At 38.9% G+C, this 13,506-nt stretch overlaps 2 protein-coding genes across 4 annotated transcripts in view; both read right to left on the bottom strand.

Annotated features, from left to right (window-relative positions):
- Nucleotides 1-2,212, bottom strand: part of nsg2 (neuronal vesicle trafficking associated 2) — a 47,141-nt gene extending 44,929 nt beyond the window's left edge. Inside the window, exons 1-2 of one of the 2 annotated variants that reach the window (XM_084940623.1) lie at nt 1,707-2,212; nt 1,150-1,316 (exon numbers count right to left, since the gene is read on the bottom strand). In XM_084940623.1, coding sequence (XP_084796749.1) covers nt 1,150-1,278 — 129 coding nt within the window. In that variant the 5' untranslated portion in view covers nt 1,279-1,316; nt 1,707-2,212. Of the gene's footprint in view, nt 1-1,149; nt 1,320-1,706 lie in introns of both variants that reach the window. The other variant, XM_084940622.1, reaches the window with a different exon arrangement.
- Nucleotides 2,213-9,594: 7,382 nt separating this feature from the next.
- Nucleotides 9,595-13,506, bottom strand: part of cpeb4b (cytoplasmic polyadenylation element binding protein 4b) — a 33,015-nt gene continuing 29,103 nt past the window's right edge. For both annotated transcript variants that reach the window (XM_084940621.1, XM_084940620.1), the window contains one exon: nt 9,595-12,251. In XM_084940621.1, the coding sequence (XP_084796747.1) occupies nt 12,024-12,251 (228 nt within the window). In that variant the 3' untranslated portion in view covers nt 9,595-12,023. The remainder of the gene's footprint in view (nt 12,252-13,506) is intronic.

Raw genomic sequence — 13,506 nt, 5'->3', positions numbered from 1 at the left:
TGACTCTCTCTGAGCTCAGATGTTCTCCAGAGGGAAATATCCAGCTCCTAAATGCTCCACTCTACCACCAGCTAGTTGCTTCGTGTCTGTCATTCAGTGATGTGAATAAAATACATTTGGTTGTTAGAGGCTTTTCACTAAAAACAGCTAAACAGCAACTAAATAGGGGGGATTAATCATGCCATAAAGCTCCTTACAGCTACACATGAAGCTGATAGCTCTCTGTTGGTTTACCAACTCCAATAAAATACAAAAATATGGAGTTACAGTCCAGAATTATGGATTTATTTCACAAAATGTATCTAATTTGATTTGTTTTTACTTCTACAATTCATTGGTCACTTGGTGAGAGGAGAAATATGGATTAATATAGCTGAAAAATGTTCATCCTCACATCCAAACAGCGAAACAAACAATCCACAATAAAGCTTTCATGTGTGCAAAAAGTGACAATGAGCTCGCCTTGCTGCCTAATTCCATTAATTCTTATAATGCGCAATCAGTGCTGCTCTCTCTTCCAACCCGGCACATACACCAATCGGCGCTGCACTGCCACCATGGTAACTGGATTAACGAGCGGCGGCGCAGTTACTATGGGATGTCAAGATGACAAATGACAGTCTGTCTGGCACCAAATCTGTCTCCTAATCTCAGCTGGAAGACAAAGGACATGGCTGGGAGACAAATGAGATGAATGAATGTGTGAATAAATGGAGAAGGAAAACATAATACACACACACACGGATGGCAAATAAAAGTAAAAATCGACATAATATAAATCAACGTGATTTTGAGACATTTAGTGACCCATTGTGAACTACAAATATGAGGTCCTGCAATCCTGGGATAACAGGAGACCACCTCCATCAGGAGTGAAATACTTCCTCACCAGATAAAGGTGAACACTCACATCAACTTTGTATTGATCTGCAGTGATCCTCCCCTCAAGAGGGTGGGGGGACAAGTGGTTTCAAACAATAACAGCAAAATGCCTCCCACAGCTTAACAGAGCCATCATTTCACCTTTTTTTTTCCTTTGCTGTGTTTGTCTGTGTGTGGGAGGATGGCACAGGTCAAAAGCACTGAGGCAATGGCAGCGAAGGCAGATTTGGGAAGAAGATGCACAGAAGCTGGTGGGCAGTCTCTCACCTTGTCAGGTGCTTGGCTCTGGAGGCTGCCAACATCCAGTGGAGTGATGAGGGGCACATTCTGAAAGCCGTCCTCCACGCTCACAGGTTTGGCGCCTTTGTCCTGCAGATTACTCCCCAGTTTCACCATCTTCAGCCTTTAGTATTCCTTTATTTCCCCGAAGCCTGCTTCTGAAAAGAGGAAGTTTTGCACCTTTACAGCCTCTCAGGTCAATGAAAGCTGGCAAACGCAGGTTGACTGATGGGGACGATTTTTAATGAAACGGTGAATAAAAATGTTGAATTAAGCGGAGTGTAGCTGTGAGGCAGCTTACGCACAAAAAAGTGCTCAAATAATGCCTGAATGATTGATTAGTGAATGATTAGAGTAAAAACAGGAAATCGGAGGGAGGGGAATTTTTTTCGTTTGCATTGAAACATGTATCTGAGTGAAAACTACCGAAAAACAAGGAGGGGGGGGAAAGGAAATATGCATTCTGTCTTCAGCACCTTCTCTCCATCACAACAAAACCATCAGAAAATGAACGAATAACGCGTAAAAAATAGGCTGATACTTACAGCTGCTCGTCCTTGTCCGCCCGGTTCCTCCGTGCTGCGGCACTGTTTGTGTGGACAGAGGCGGAGGGAGCGCAGATGAGGAGCAGGTGAGGCTGGAGGATGCTCTGCGGCGTCGCTGCTGCTGATGCTGCGGGAAAGCTGCGCTGCACCGCCGGAGACAAACTGGATGTCTGGCGGCAGGTTTCCTACCAGCAGGCAGCCCAACCCCCTTAATCCAAACAGCCTCTTCCTCTCCGAGCTGCTAACGCCAAGCCGCTGGAGTTGCCACTAGGGGGATGTTTGGTTTTTTTTTCCTCCTTTAAGAGTCTCGTTTGTTTTGCCAAAGTGGAAACTGGACTGTCGTTGCCTTTCAAGTTACCTGGTAAAGTCCGATTTTTCACCAACATATTTTAGAGCATTTTGGTCACTTTTGTTTGTTAAATGAATTAAAGCGGGTCAGGATCTAGCGTTGTGAACACACAGATCTAACCCGAAGAATAAAAGTGGACTGCTTGGAGCGAATTGATTTTGCTCTCCATCCTGAATATGACATCCCGATCACTTAGAAGTTGCTTAAAATTCTCATTTCCCCAGTTTTAAAACTGACATTTTCCATAAGGAAGCAACATTACCCGCATCACGTGAAGGCAGCATGAAACATGCGGGACTCAAACTGGTTTCTTTGGTCCTACAGCTCCACCTGGCGGTTTAACAAGTGACACGCAGCCAGTGTAACAGTGCAGCTGATATTTCAAAGGAGGGCGTGTCCGTAATAATTTACCATTATCAGGTGGAGGCTGCACAAGGTAGAAACACTACTACTGCTAAAACTACTAAAACTAACACTACATCAAATACAGTTGCTTATCATATGAATAATACTAATACTGCTGGAGACAACTGGCAAGCTACAAATACTGCAAGTAATACTACTAATTTCATTGTACATATACAGTAACAATAAAGCGCCATTCTATCCTGTTACTACTAAAACTAGCATTACTGTAAATTATCACTGCTTCTACTAATCCTACCAATGAAAATACCAATACTACTAGCATTACTGCTAGAGACAATTGGCAGGGTACAAATACTGCAAAAGGTATTACTATTACTTAATCTGACTTATTACTACTATTGCTTACTAATACTATTACTACTAAAACTAGCATTATTCAAATAATCACTGCTTCTACTAATGAGTGAAAATAATAATGTGACTACTAATGCTGCTGGAGACAATTTGAAAGGTACAAATGCTGCAAATAATACAACTAATAATAACGGTATTCATTATTATTTAATCATTAATATTATTAATAATAATCATATTTCACAAGTTTGTGGGGATGTGTAACCTGTATGCAGCGTTAACGGGACATTTGGAGCCCAAGAGTCGGTATGTAGGCAGCCATATTTCACAGAGGTGGTGACGTTTTCATGCTTTTTCACCTTCTCCGTGGTTTAACCACCTCCTCTACCCTCCTAGCCAGGAAGCACATTTCCATAGATGCACAACAGGGGAAACTTAATCTTTTATGCACTTTTCTGCTTCATTGCTGTGCTTGCAGATCTTTCTGAGGTTATCAAGTCAGCTGACATAAACACCTAACTCCTCCGTGGATCAAATATAATATTTTTTATAGCACATCAGATGATTAAAGATGAGCTTCCATTTATTTCCCCGCCGTCAAACGTATTGGAAGTATTTAGAAGTTTAGCTGAGCATGACCACCCTTCATCCTTTTGTGACGGGTGATTACCTGATTATTCAGCAGCTGAACAGAGATATAATCTGATGCCTGTTTCTGTATACTTACTGTAATGTTCCTACTGCGTCCTCTCAGGTTTCGGAAGTAGCTCCTTTATGGTTCTCAGGGAACCGACTAAAATGAGATAATTGACTGTAAGCGAGACACAATACACCTAAAGTGATTTTGCAGACATTTTTTTTTCAACCATTGCATCATCTCCTTTTGTGAGAACCTCAAAGATGGAGCTGTTTGCAGTGGAGAAATATCATCCTTCAGCTGCCCTGTGGTATGAGGTAATACAAATTATTTCTTCATACAATTTCCTGACACAATCTAACAAGCTCCGTTTGTTTGTCCATGGGAATCAGATGATGACTTATTGATTTTCAGCCTATAAGCCGAGCACCAGGATAGTTTAATACTGCAGTCATCTTGTTATATTCATATTACTGGGTGTGGACGAGATATGTTTTATGTTATTCTAAACTTGTCTTCCTAATAACAACATGTTCTTCCCTCCCCTCACCTGAAAAGGTAGGCTGTATCACACTAACAACTACAGCTAGGTCCATATATATTTGGACATTGACACAAGTTTTGTTTTTTTACCTGCTTATCCAAACACTTTCCATTTATAGTTATATAATGGACAGAATGTGTAGTCTCTCAGCTTTCATTTGAGGGTATCCACATTCAAATTGGATAAAGGGGACCAAAAGTAATTGGACAATTAACTCAAAGTCATTATCAGTTATGCAGACAAAAGGCCTGGGGTTGATTTGAGGTGTGGTGCTTGCATTTAGAAGATTTTGCTGTGAAAAGACAACATGTGGTCAAAGGAGTTTTCCATGAAGGTGAACAAAGCTATCCTTAAGCTATGAAAACAGAAAAAAAAACATCTGCTACAATAACAGGAGTGGCAAAATCTACTGTTTGGTACATCCAAGGAAAGAAAGCACTGGTGAACTCAGCAACGCAAAAAAATGGACGTCCATGGAAGACAACAATTGTGGATGATCGCAGTATCATTTCCACAGTGAAGGGAAACCACCTCACAACATCAACCAAGTGAACAATGCTCTCCAGGAGGTAGGCGTATCAATATCCAAGTCTACCATAAAGAGAAGACTGCATGAAAGTAAATACAGAGAGTTCACTGCAAAGTGCAAACCACTCATAAGCCTCAAGAATAAAAAGGCTAGATTGGACTTTGCTCAAAAAATAAATAAATAAATAAATAAATAAAAACTTCTAAAAAAGAAACAAACCACAGCACAGTTCTGGAAAAAAATTATTTCGACAGATGAAACCAAAATCAACCTCTACCAGAATGATGGCAAGAAAAAAGTATGGAGAAGCTGTGGAACAGCTCATGATCCAAATAATACCACATCATCTGTGAAGCACGGCAGGGGCAGTGCGATGGCTTGGGTGTGCATGGCTGCCAGCGGCACTGGGACACTACTGTTTGTTGATGATGTGACACAGGACAGAAGCCAAATGAGACAGAGACATACACTCTTTTCAGATCCAGCTAATGCAGTCAAATTGATTGGGCAGCGTTTCATAATACAGATGGACAATGACCCAACACATACAGCAAAGCAACCCAGGAGTTTATTAATGCAACGAAATTGAATATTCTTGACTGGCCAAGTCAGTCACCTGACCGTAATCCAGTTGGGTATGCATTTCATTTATTGAAGACTAAACTTTGGACAGCAACGCCCACAAACAAACAGCAACTGAAAGCCGCTGCAGTAAAGGCCTAGCAGAGCGTTAAAAAGGAGGAAACTGAGCATCTGGTGATATCCATGTTCAAGACTTCAGGCTGTCATTGCCAGCAAAGGGCTTTCAACAAAGTATTAGAGATGAAAATTTTATTTTTAGTTATTTAATTTGTCCAATTACGCCAAGCCCCTGAAATGAAGGGATTGTGTTAAAAATGTCTTCGTTCCTCACATTTTTATGCAATCTTTTTGTTCAACTCGCTGAATTAAAGCTGAAAGTCTGCATTTCAACTGCATCTGAGTCATTTCATTTAAAATTAATTGTGGTAATGTACAGAACCAAAAATAGAAAAAGTTGTCTCTGTGCAAATATTTATGGCCTAACTGTATCAAACATCTCTACAAAATGTACATTTCTTTGACTAAAAATCACACTTTACATGGAAAGAAGGCTTCTGTTACAAATCAGAGTAAGATGCAGCCAGCTGGTGGTGTTACCGAGCAGAAAACAAAAGAACCAGTCGTGCCTGGGTTATTAGATAGGTATTAATGAAAGATAAAACTTTATTAATCCCTCGGGTGGGTTCCTCTGGGAAATTCGGTTCCAAATAAGCAAACTCACAAAACTGAACTCACAAAGAAAAAGTGTAGACAGGCTCGTTTTATACTCAAACATGAACTAAAAGGTTGAAAAGTGGAGAAATGTTGACAGGTCATACCAGACACAGAGAGGTGTGAACAATATTCCTGATTTCTTTTTTTGTTTTAGATAATCAAACAAATGTTGAATATTAGACAAAGATCATGGAAGAAAAATGATGATTTCATTCATTAAGGGAACAAAATTATACAAACCTTCCTGCATCATCCTACAAACTAAAGAAACATAAGAGTAGATGACGAACAAAGTCATTGACATCTATAAGTCTATAAGGGGTTACAAAGCCATTTCTAAGGCTTTTGATCACAAGCAATCCACAGTGAAAAAGCCATTACCACAAATGGACAAAACCTGGATCTGTGGTGAACCTTCCCAGGAGTGGCCGACCTACCAAAATTACTCCAGGAGAGCACTAGTGGCTCATCCAGGAGATCACTAAGGAGCCAGTACAACATCTAAAGCACTGCAGCCCTCACTTTCCTCAGTTAAGGTCAGAGTTCATGATTCAACAATAAGAAAGAGACTGGGCAAAAATGGCCTCCATGGGAGAGTTTGAAATAAATCACTGCTGACCAAAAAGAGCACAAAGGCTCATCTCGTATAAATAAATATATATAAAAAAACAAAAACAACATCTTCATGATCCTCAAGACTCTGGAGAATGAATTCCTTGGACTGATGGGACAAAAGTATAACTTTTACACCAGTTACATCTGGTGTGAAAACCATTTATGCCGGAAAACCCTCCAATGTGGCTGAATTAAAAAAATTAAAAAAAAAAAAACACTGCAAAAAAGAGTGGACCAAAATTCCTCCACAGTGATGTGAAAGACTAATTACCAGTTACTGAAAGCCATGATTGCAGTTCATGTTGCCACGGCACAACCATCTATTACTTTATCACACGGAGCCAGGTAGGTTTAGACAACTTTGTTCCCTTAACAAATAAAATCCTGCATGTTGAATTTCTCCGGTTATCTTTGTTTGATATAAAAAATTTTAAAAAAGAAGAAAAACAATATTCTCTCATTCAGCTCATTCTTCTTCTCAGTTGTTGAATGCGTGAAAAACTGAAGGAAAGTCAAAGTTTTCTTGTCATCGAGAAAAATCCCATAAAACAACAAATACGACCTTGAGCCATCAGATGACTGTCGTGTGCAGTTTTCTCTAGGAGTGGGAATTCTTGTGAATTGTAGAAGATCAGGCGAACAGTGGATGCCTTTAGCCAGACAAGGCATCGACACTCCTCTTTAATTATTCAACTTTCAGCCAGATTTGAACACTGATTAAGGAGCTGAAGGTTTAAAGCTGTGACAACACAACAGTCATAAATAATCACATCACACACAGGCTTTCATCACAGTTAAGATTTATTTCATTCAACATTTCACATTACAAATATTTAAAAATTATGCATACTGTTATAAATAGTTGGCTGCAAACAATTAAATAACATTAGATTTTTCTTTTTCGTTTCACTAGCACTTCTACAGACCAACTCCTAGAAATATGGACATATCCGTATTACATAACTTAATTAGAAAGGAAAATACAAAAATAGGAACTTATAAAGTGAAATGACAATAAAAATTAAGGTGATATCTTAAGTAAAAAAATGCTATTAATAAATACAACAACCTTCCCATACACAGTTAAAAACTATTGAAATCTTGCCATTAAGTAACATCATTAACAGACAAATATTTAAATATTTATTTTCCTTCAGAAAATGTGAACCATATATTGTGGAGCACAATATAGCAATTAGTAAAAACTAGACACTTTAACATATTAAAAGCTTCACCTCAAAAATATAACAAAAATCTGATCAAAATTATAAAAATCAATTATACATTCCAATTAAAAATATACCAATAAACAGCTAAATACATTGTTGACCTAATAATTACAATGCAATCAATCACAGTAGCTTAAAATAAACAAAATAAGCAAATGAGCACAAAACCTTTAATGTTTTAAAAATAACTTCAATTATTTATATTAGTACAAATAGTTTGATTTCTTTTCTTTTTTACAAACACCAGCATGAAAAGGATTACAATAACAGTAGAAAATGACTGTGAAAAACATATTAACATCTTCTTTAATTAAATGTCTGCAATTAAAAATGGCATTAAAGAATTACATTGCAAAGAGTCTTTATCTGGAAAAAGGTTCAAAAGAAGTATTGCACATAACAACTTGAAGTTAACTTGCAACATTTACCACATTCAAGTCTTTAAGCTCCCCTTTCCTCCAGATAGGTCTATGTAAGATCACCTCGACAGACAGCGGGGACAGGTTCTCAAGTCTTTTTAAACAGTGTTCTCTATATAAAGGATGCTCAAAGTCCTGCACTGCCAAATCAATTCAAAGGTAGGTTTCTTTTATCTCTCTGTCACGTGCATCCTGCAGAGGTCTGCGAATGGGGAAGCGAGGAAATCGACACGTGAGGCGGGAACATGGGAAGAGGGGTGAGGTGAGAGCGGGTTCGGGGTGTCCTTAACTGAATAGTTGAGAAACATTTGGTGCACACCACAACAGTTAATTGTAATAGCTAATTCATTGTACTTGTCATTTTCTTTTTCTTTTTTTTTTTCGTCATGCATGCTAAGGATTACAATAGGTGCTAGTTGGCAAGTTCAAGAATATATATATATACTTTTTTTTTCAAATATTAAAATATCTAAACACCAAACATCCATTCTTGTGATACGAGATTCAGCGTTAAGCGTGAACCAAATTTTGCATTCTCCTTATATAATAAGTTATGCTCCATCTATGGAGAGGAAACCAAGACAGAAGTTACCATTTCCAACTAGTATAGCCATTTTTAGACACATTAACATCAATCCCAAATTATATTTCTTTCTTTCTTTTTCTCGCCATGCTCTTATTGACCAGATCGACTGGAAAACATCTAGTGTAAGAAAAGCTAAGACCAAGAGAGCGATACTCTTTGGTCTCTCCTCTGCACATCTGAAGTCGCATCAACACAAGTGCGCACTTAGTTGTAAAGATTCCTCAGCACTGAAATGTATAAAAAGCATAATTGAAAATAATATATATTGAAATCACTCAACTTTTTTTGTTTTTCCTAAAATGAACATTTCCATATATGCAGATCTTTCAGTAACAAAAGTACAAAAGCTACCTTTCACAATGTGAAAAATTGAGGTATTGCAAAAAGGAGTTTCCCCATTTGTGAAAAATGTGCCTAAAATGACTGTTGGAAAAAGAAACAAAAAATATTTAGAAAAGTAGTGCATAATAAATGTTTATATGTGCATGACAAAATAATTTAGCTAGAAAACACTGTACCAAAAATCAGCAGGCCATGTATAAAATAATCTTTTTTTTTTCATCTCATTTAACAGCAAATTCTTCACAAAGTGTTTTAACTTCTAAAATGCTCACCCACCACACCCACAAAACTAATGTCCAGGGTGCAAAACTGGTGCCGACAACACCGCGCCGATATGAGGATTCTCACTAGTGTGTGTGTAATAATCAAGTTTCTGTACTAACTCCCTGACATTTAAATGCTCGGCTAATAAGGTTACCACTGAGTGACTCAAACAAAGGTAAGGATTAGTTTTACTTTCGCCGTGGGAAGGTGTACTTTTTGTGTTACTTTTCCCAAACGCACAGATCCATTTCAGATAAAAAATAACTAGCGCCTAACTGACAGCACACGCCTCCATTTTGAGCTACGGAGGGAGTGTGAGGCCTTGTTTGTATGTCTCGCAAGCCCTGTTTTGTCCCCCCCCCCCCATACTGATGTTCTGATGGTTTTCACGGCACTATCGTTCATATGCATAATGCATTCTGTAAAGACGATGTTCAAGGCCAATCTTTGGTTCGCTGGAGTCTATCAGGGCTTGACAGTTAAGCAAAACTGGGTAGAAATCACAGATTTAGGAAAACAAAAAATATATATATATGCAAAACGTCCTTGAAGAAAATGAAAAAGAAAAACCAAAACTTCCACACAAGTAATAAGCTACAGTATGACCCACTACTGCACAGCCATCTTTGGTTCCCAAAAGCCGCTGGCTACAGTCGACTGGACCTGCAATCTCGTTATGGAGAGCAAACTGCATGTGGGTCACAAGTGTGCAGTAGTAGAGCACACTTCAGAGACTATCTTCATTTATGCTTCAAAAACACTGGATGCTGAGTTGGATTAGCTTGGCAGGGACCCGGCTTCAAGGGCAGATCCCTACATGTGATGACGATTCCAAAGTCAGATAAACTTTTAATTGCTTCTTTCATTAAATGTAACTAACTCTTGGATGCAAAGTAAAACTTTTTTTTTTCCATTAAAGACTTGGGAGAATTGCACAAATGCATTAAAACAAAACTAACACAGACAGGTATTTCCTGTTTGGTGGTAGCCCCATTAAAAACTGCAATACCGTCCTTCAGTGACACGTTGCCTTAACCTCGGTCCTGAAGGACGTGGATTCAAGCCTCGAGCAGGTTGTGATCCACGAATGAGGCCTTCTGTTTGTTAGCTGTAAGCTTAGCAGCAGAGGCCGCAGGCCGACACGAGGAGGGGATCTGGGGCTGAATTTCTCTCTTCACCACTAAGCCTGTCTCTCCTGTAGCCTCCCTTTATCATACATTCCAATAATACACTGTATACTTTACGATGCTCTGTCACTAGCACAACCCTGGGTTTGATTACAAAAATAAGGAGGTGATGAAGCAAGTTGAGTAGAAAACTGTGCCAGTTACATCACTCTCTGCCTGTTGTATCACTTCCCTCTGATTATAATTCTGAGGAAAGGAGAACACCAGAGAGCGATGATGTTTTCTTTCTTGGTTTCTTTTTTCTCTCTCTCTCTCTCTGTATTCGGCACATTAGCAGCGGAGTTTGAGGTATTAGTTTTTGCATGTCAAAATGGAGATCGAAACCCTAATCAGTGTTGCTAAAATTTTGTTTAGATTTTCAAGTAACATCAAAATGTTTGTATGGTCCTGGAAATCATAACGAGAGGTTCGAACGTTTTTGATCTGGGAGGGGAAAACGAATCCATTCCGTTCTGCAGTGGGCTCTTTCTGCTCGTCAGAGTTAATTAAGATTCAGCTTTGGTAACTACTAAGGGTCTTACGTACTGTGTATCTTCAGTACTTAAACTGGAAATAAGTGCACTCTTCTTTAGCAACACCCTTTTTAATTCACATTTGCTCTGGAGCCTCAGCTATCAATAGCAAACTTAAAGTGCCCCTATTATGCCTTTTGGGTTCTTCCATATCCTTTAGTGTGGTGTGTGTGTGTGTGTGTGTGTGTGTATATATATATATATATATATATATATATATATATATATATATATATATATATATATATATATCAAAGTGACAAAGGCCATGCTAGATGTTGCTATTCTCTCCCAAAAAAATACTGCTGTACTGTTTGAAACTGTCAAAGGCTTTTGTTTTGGGACTTATCTATGTCACTAGGGGGGGCCCTTAAAGAGACAGGAGGCAAAACGGAGAGTTTCACACAGAGGGTTAAAGACAGGCACTGCAGCAGTGAACAGTATGACCCAAATCTTGTTTTTGGACTTCACAAAATCTATTTGAGTGAACACCCGCCTCCCTCACATGAAACAGTGAGACTTTAAACATATGCAAATATGCAAAATAGGGGCACTTCAATCCTACCTCTCAGAAATAAATAGCCAATCATATTCTGTTCAAACAGCATTTGCTCTGGAGACTCAATACAAAATAAAATGTAAGAGCTCTGCTACAAAACAAGTCAGCTGAATGTCAAATGACAAGTATTTGTTTCGGGGCCTCTTGTATCAAAATTTAAATTAAATACACTGTTTAGAAAAATATCCCAATTAAAATAGCAGAGTACCATATCACACCTCAAACTTTTCTATATATGTTTTTTTTTTTTAGAACTAATAAAAATATTTTAAAAATCAAACATAAATAAAATCATATTACACATCTTTTTTTTTGCTTCCTTGACATATCTGGATATAAATCCAATCTTTCTTTTCCGTCTTTAAATATTAATTTAACAAAAAAAAAAATTGCAAAAAATGTCGGGTGAAAGTGGAGCAAAAAGGAACCAGCAACAGAAAAGTGCATTTATTTGTACAATGATTTTGCGACTCCTGCACTACCTGCCCTCCTGCTCCTCTGTTGCCTCTCCCTCTCTAATTTCCGCTCAGTTCCAGCGGAAGGAGATGTGACGGGGTCGGTCGCCTCCCTCTTTCACCAGGGGTTTGTGAAACTCGCGGCCGGCGCGCGAATGGATGGCCGCCCAGCAGTACTCGCAGTAATATTGTAGGCAGGTGACGTTGGCGCAGAAGAACGGCGCAAACTTCCCACCGCAGCGAGTTCCCTGGCACTCATCGCACAGCTGGTCATCCAGCACATATGGCTTCACTTCCACCTGCAAAAGAGGTAGAAATAAATAAATAAATCCATACATACTATGAGCAGGGTGCAACGTGAGCCACAACAGGTGCTGCTTTTATTATTTAGAGTTGGAATCATTACAGTAAGCAGGAAAGAAAATATTGTTTTTAATACCGTGAATTAATCCAATCAATAATTCACTGCATTTACACCTCTATGTAACAGCCTTCATTGTTATTTGAGGGGTCTGCTATTCCACACACATGAGTGATGCACAGGGGAGAGTGTGTCTATAACCCAGCTTACTGTTACTTTGTAATTCCATCTTTCTGATACGAGTCTCACCGTTTACTTTTCCCTTTCCTACTGTTGCATCACGTTGTTTTAAGTTAATGTTAATAAAAAAATCACGGGTGCCCTACTGCTGTAATTCTTTTCAGCAATTGGTCATTAAAAATATTTCCACAAAGGAAAAAAAAGGTCTCTTTTTTGCACTTGTTCAGCATTTCTTAACCACATTTGTTTTTATGACGAGCAATCTCAAGTGTCACAGAATCAGCCTGGGCTCAAAATTGAACTTTCATTCACTGCAGACGCCACAGATCTCAATTTTGGCCACAATGCACAGTTTAATTTCATTACAGCTGATTAACAATCTGCTACGATTGGGCTGTTTGCCTTTTCTACCATTTTTATTGGAAAAACATTATCTTGATTTAGCTGACAAATAATATGACTTGCTGAGTGGAATAGCCGAAGCTTCACTTTTGGAAGACTGTAGTATCTTCTCAATCCGTTATTTACCAGTGATTAGCAGATGTGTGTGTGTGTGTGAGTGGCTCCATACTGTGGTGGCCTGACAGACAAAAAAAGAAATCCAGAGTTCGAGACTGGGAGTAGACACAAATCCCTGTGGGCTTGTCTCAGGAAGGGCATCGCGATCCCTTGTGAATAAGGAAGCAGGTGTTTGTATGAGCTTTCCTCCTAACCAAGCTAGCCAGGATTTGCTGTTAACTTAGCACCCCACACAGTGTGCTTTCTTTATTCAGTCTATGCTTCAACATACACAAATTAAACTAAAGATGCACTGATTGACCATCTAGTGACAGGAACTGGACCATTTTTACTGTTTGTGGCCCTGACTAGCAACGAGCAGGCCCAGTCCATGCATGTGCAACATGCACACAGTGGCACATGCAAATAGTTGCAGGTTTACTCAGTGTCACATGCAAACATGTCGTTAGCATGAAAGCTCTTCACTGTGAGTAAATACACAAATTTAGCCAAAG

Source organism: Perissodus microlepis, chromosome 10, assembly GCF_051167445.1.
Source record: "Perissodus microlepis isolate ML-2025 ecotype Zambia chromosome 10, ASM5116744v1, whole genome shotgun sequence".
In the NCBI taxonomy this organism is placed as follows: Eukaryota; Metazoa; Chordata; class Actinopteri; order Cichliformes; family Cichlidae; genus Perissodus; species Perissodus microlepis.
Note: the sequence above shows the minus strand (reverse complement) of the source record. Positions and strands in the feature narration are given on the sequence as shown.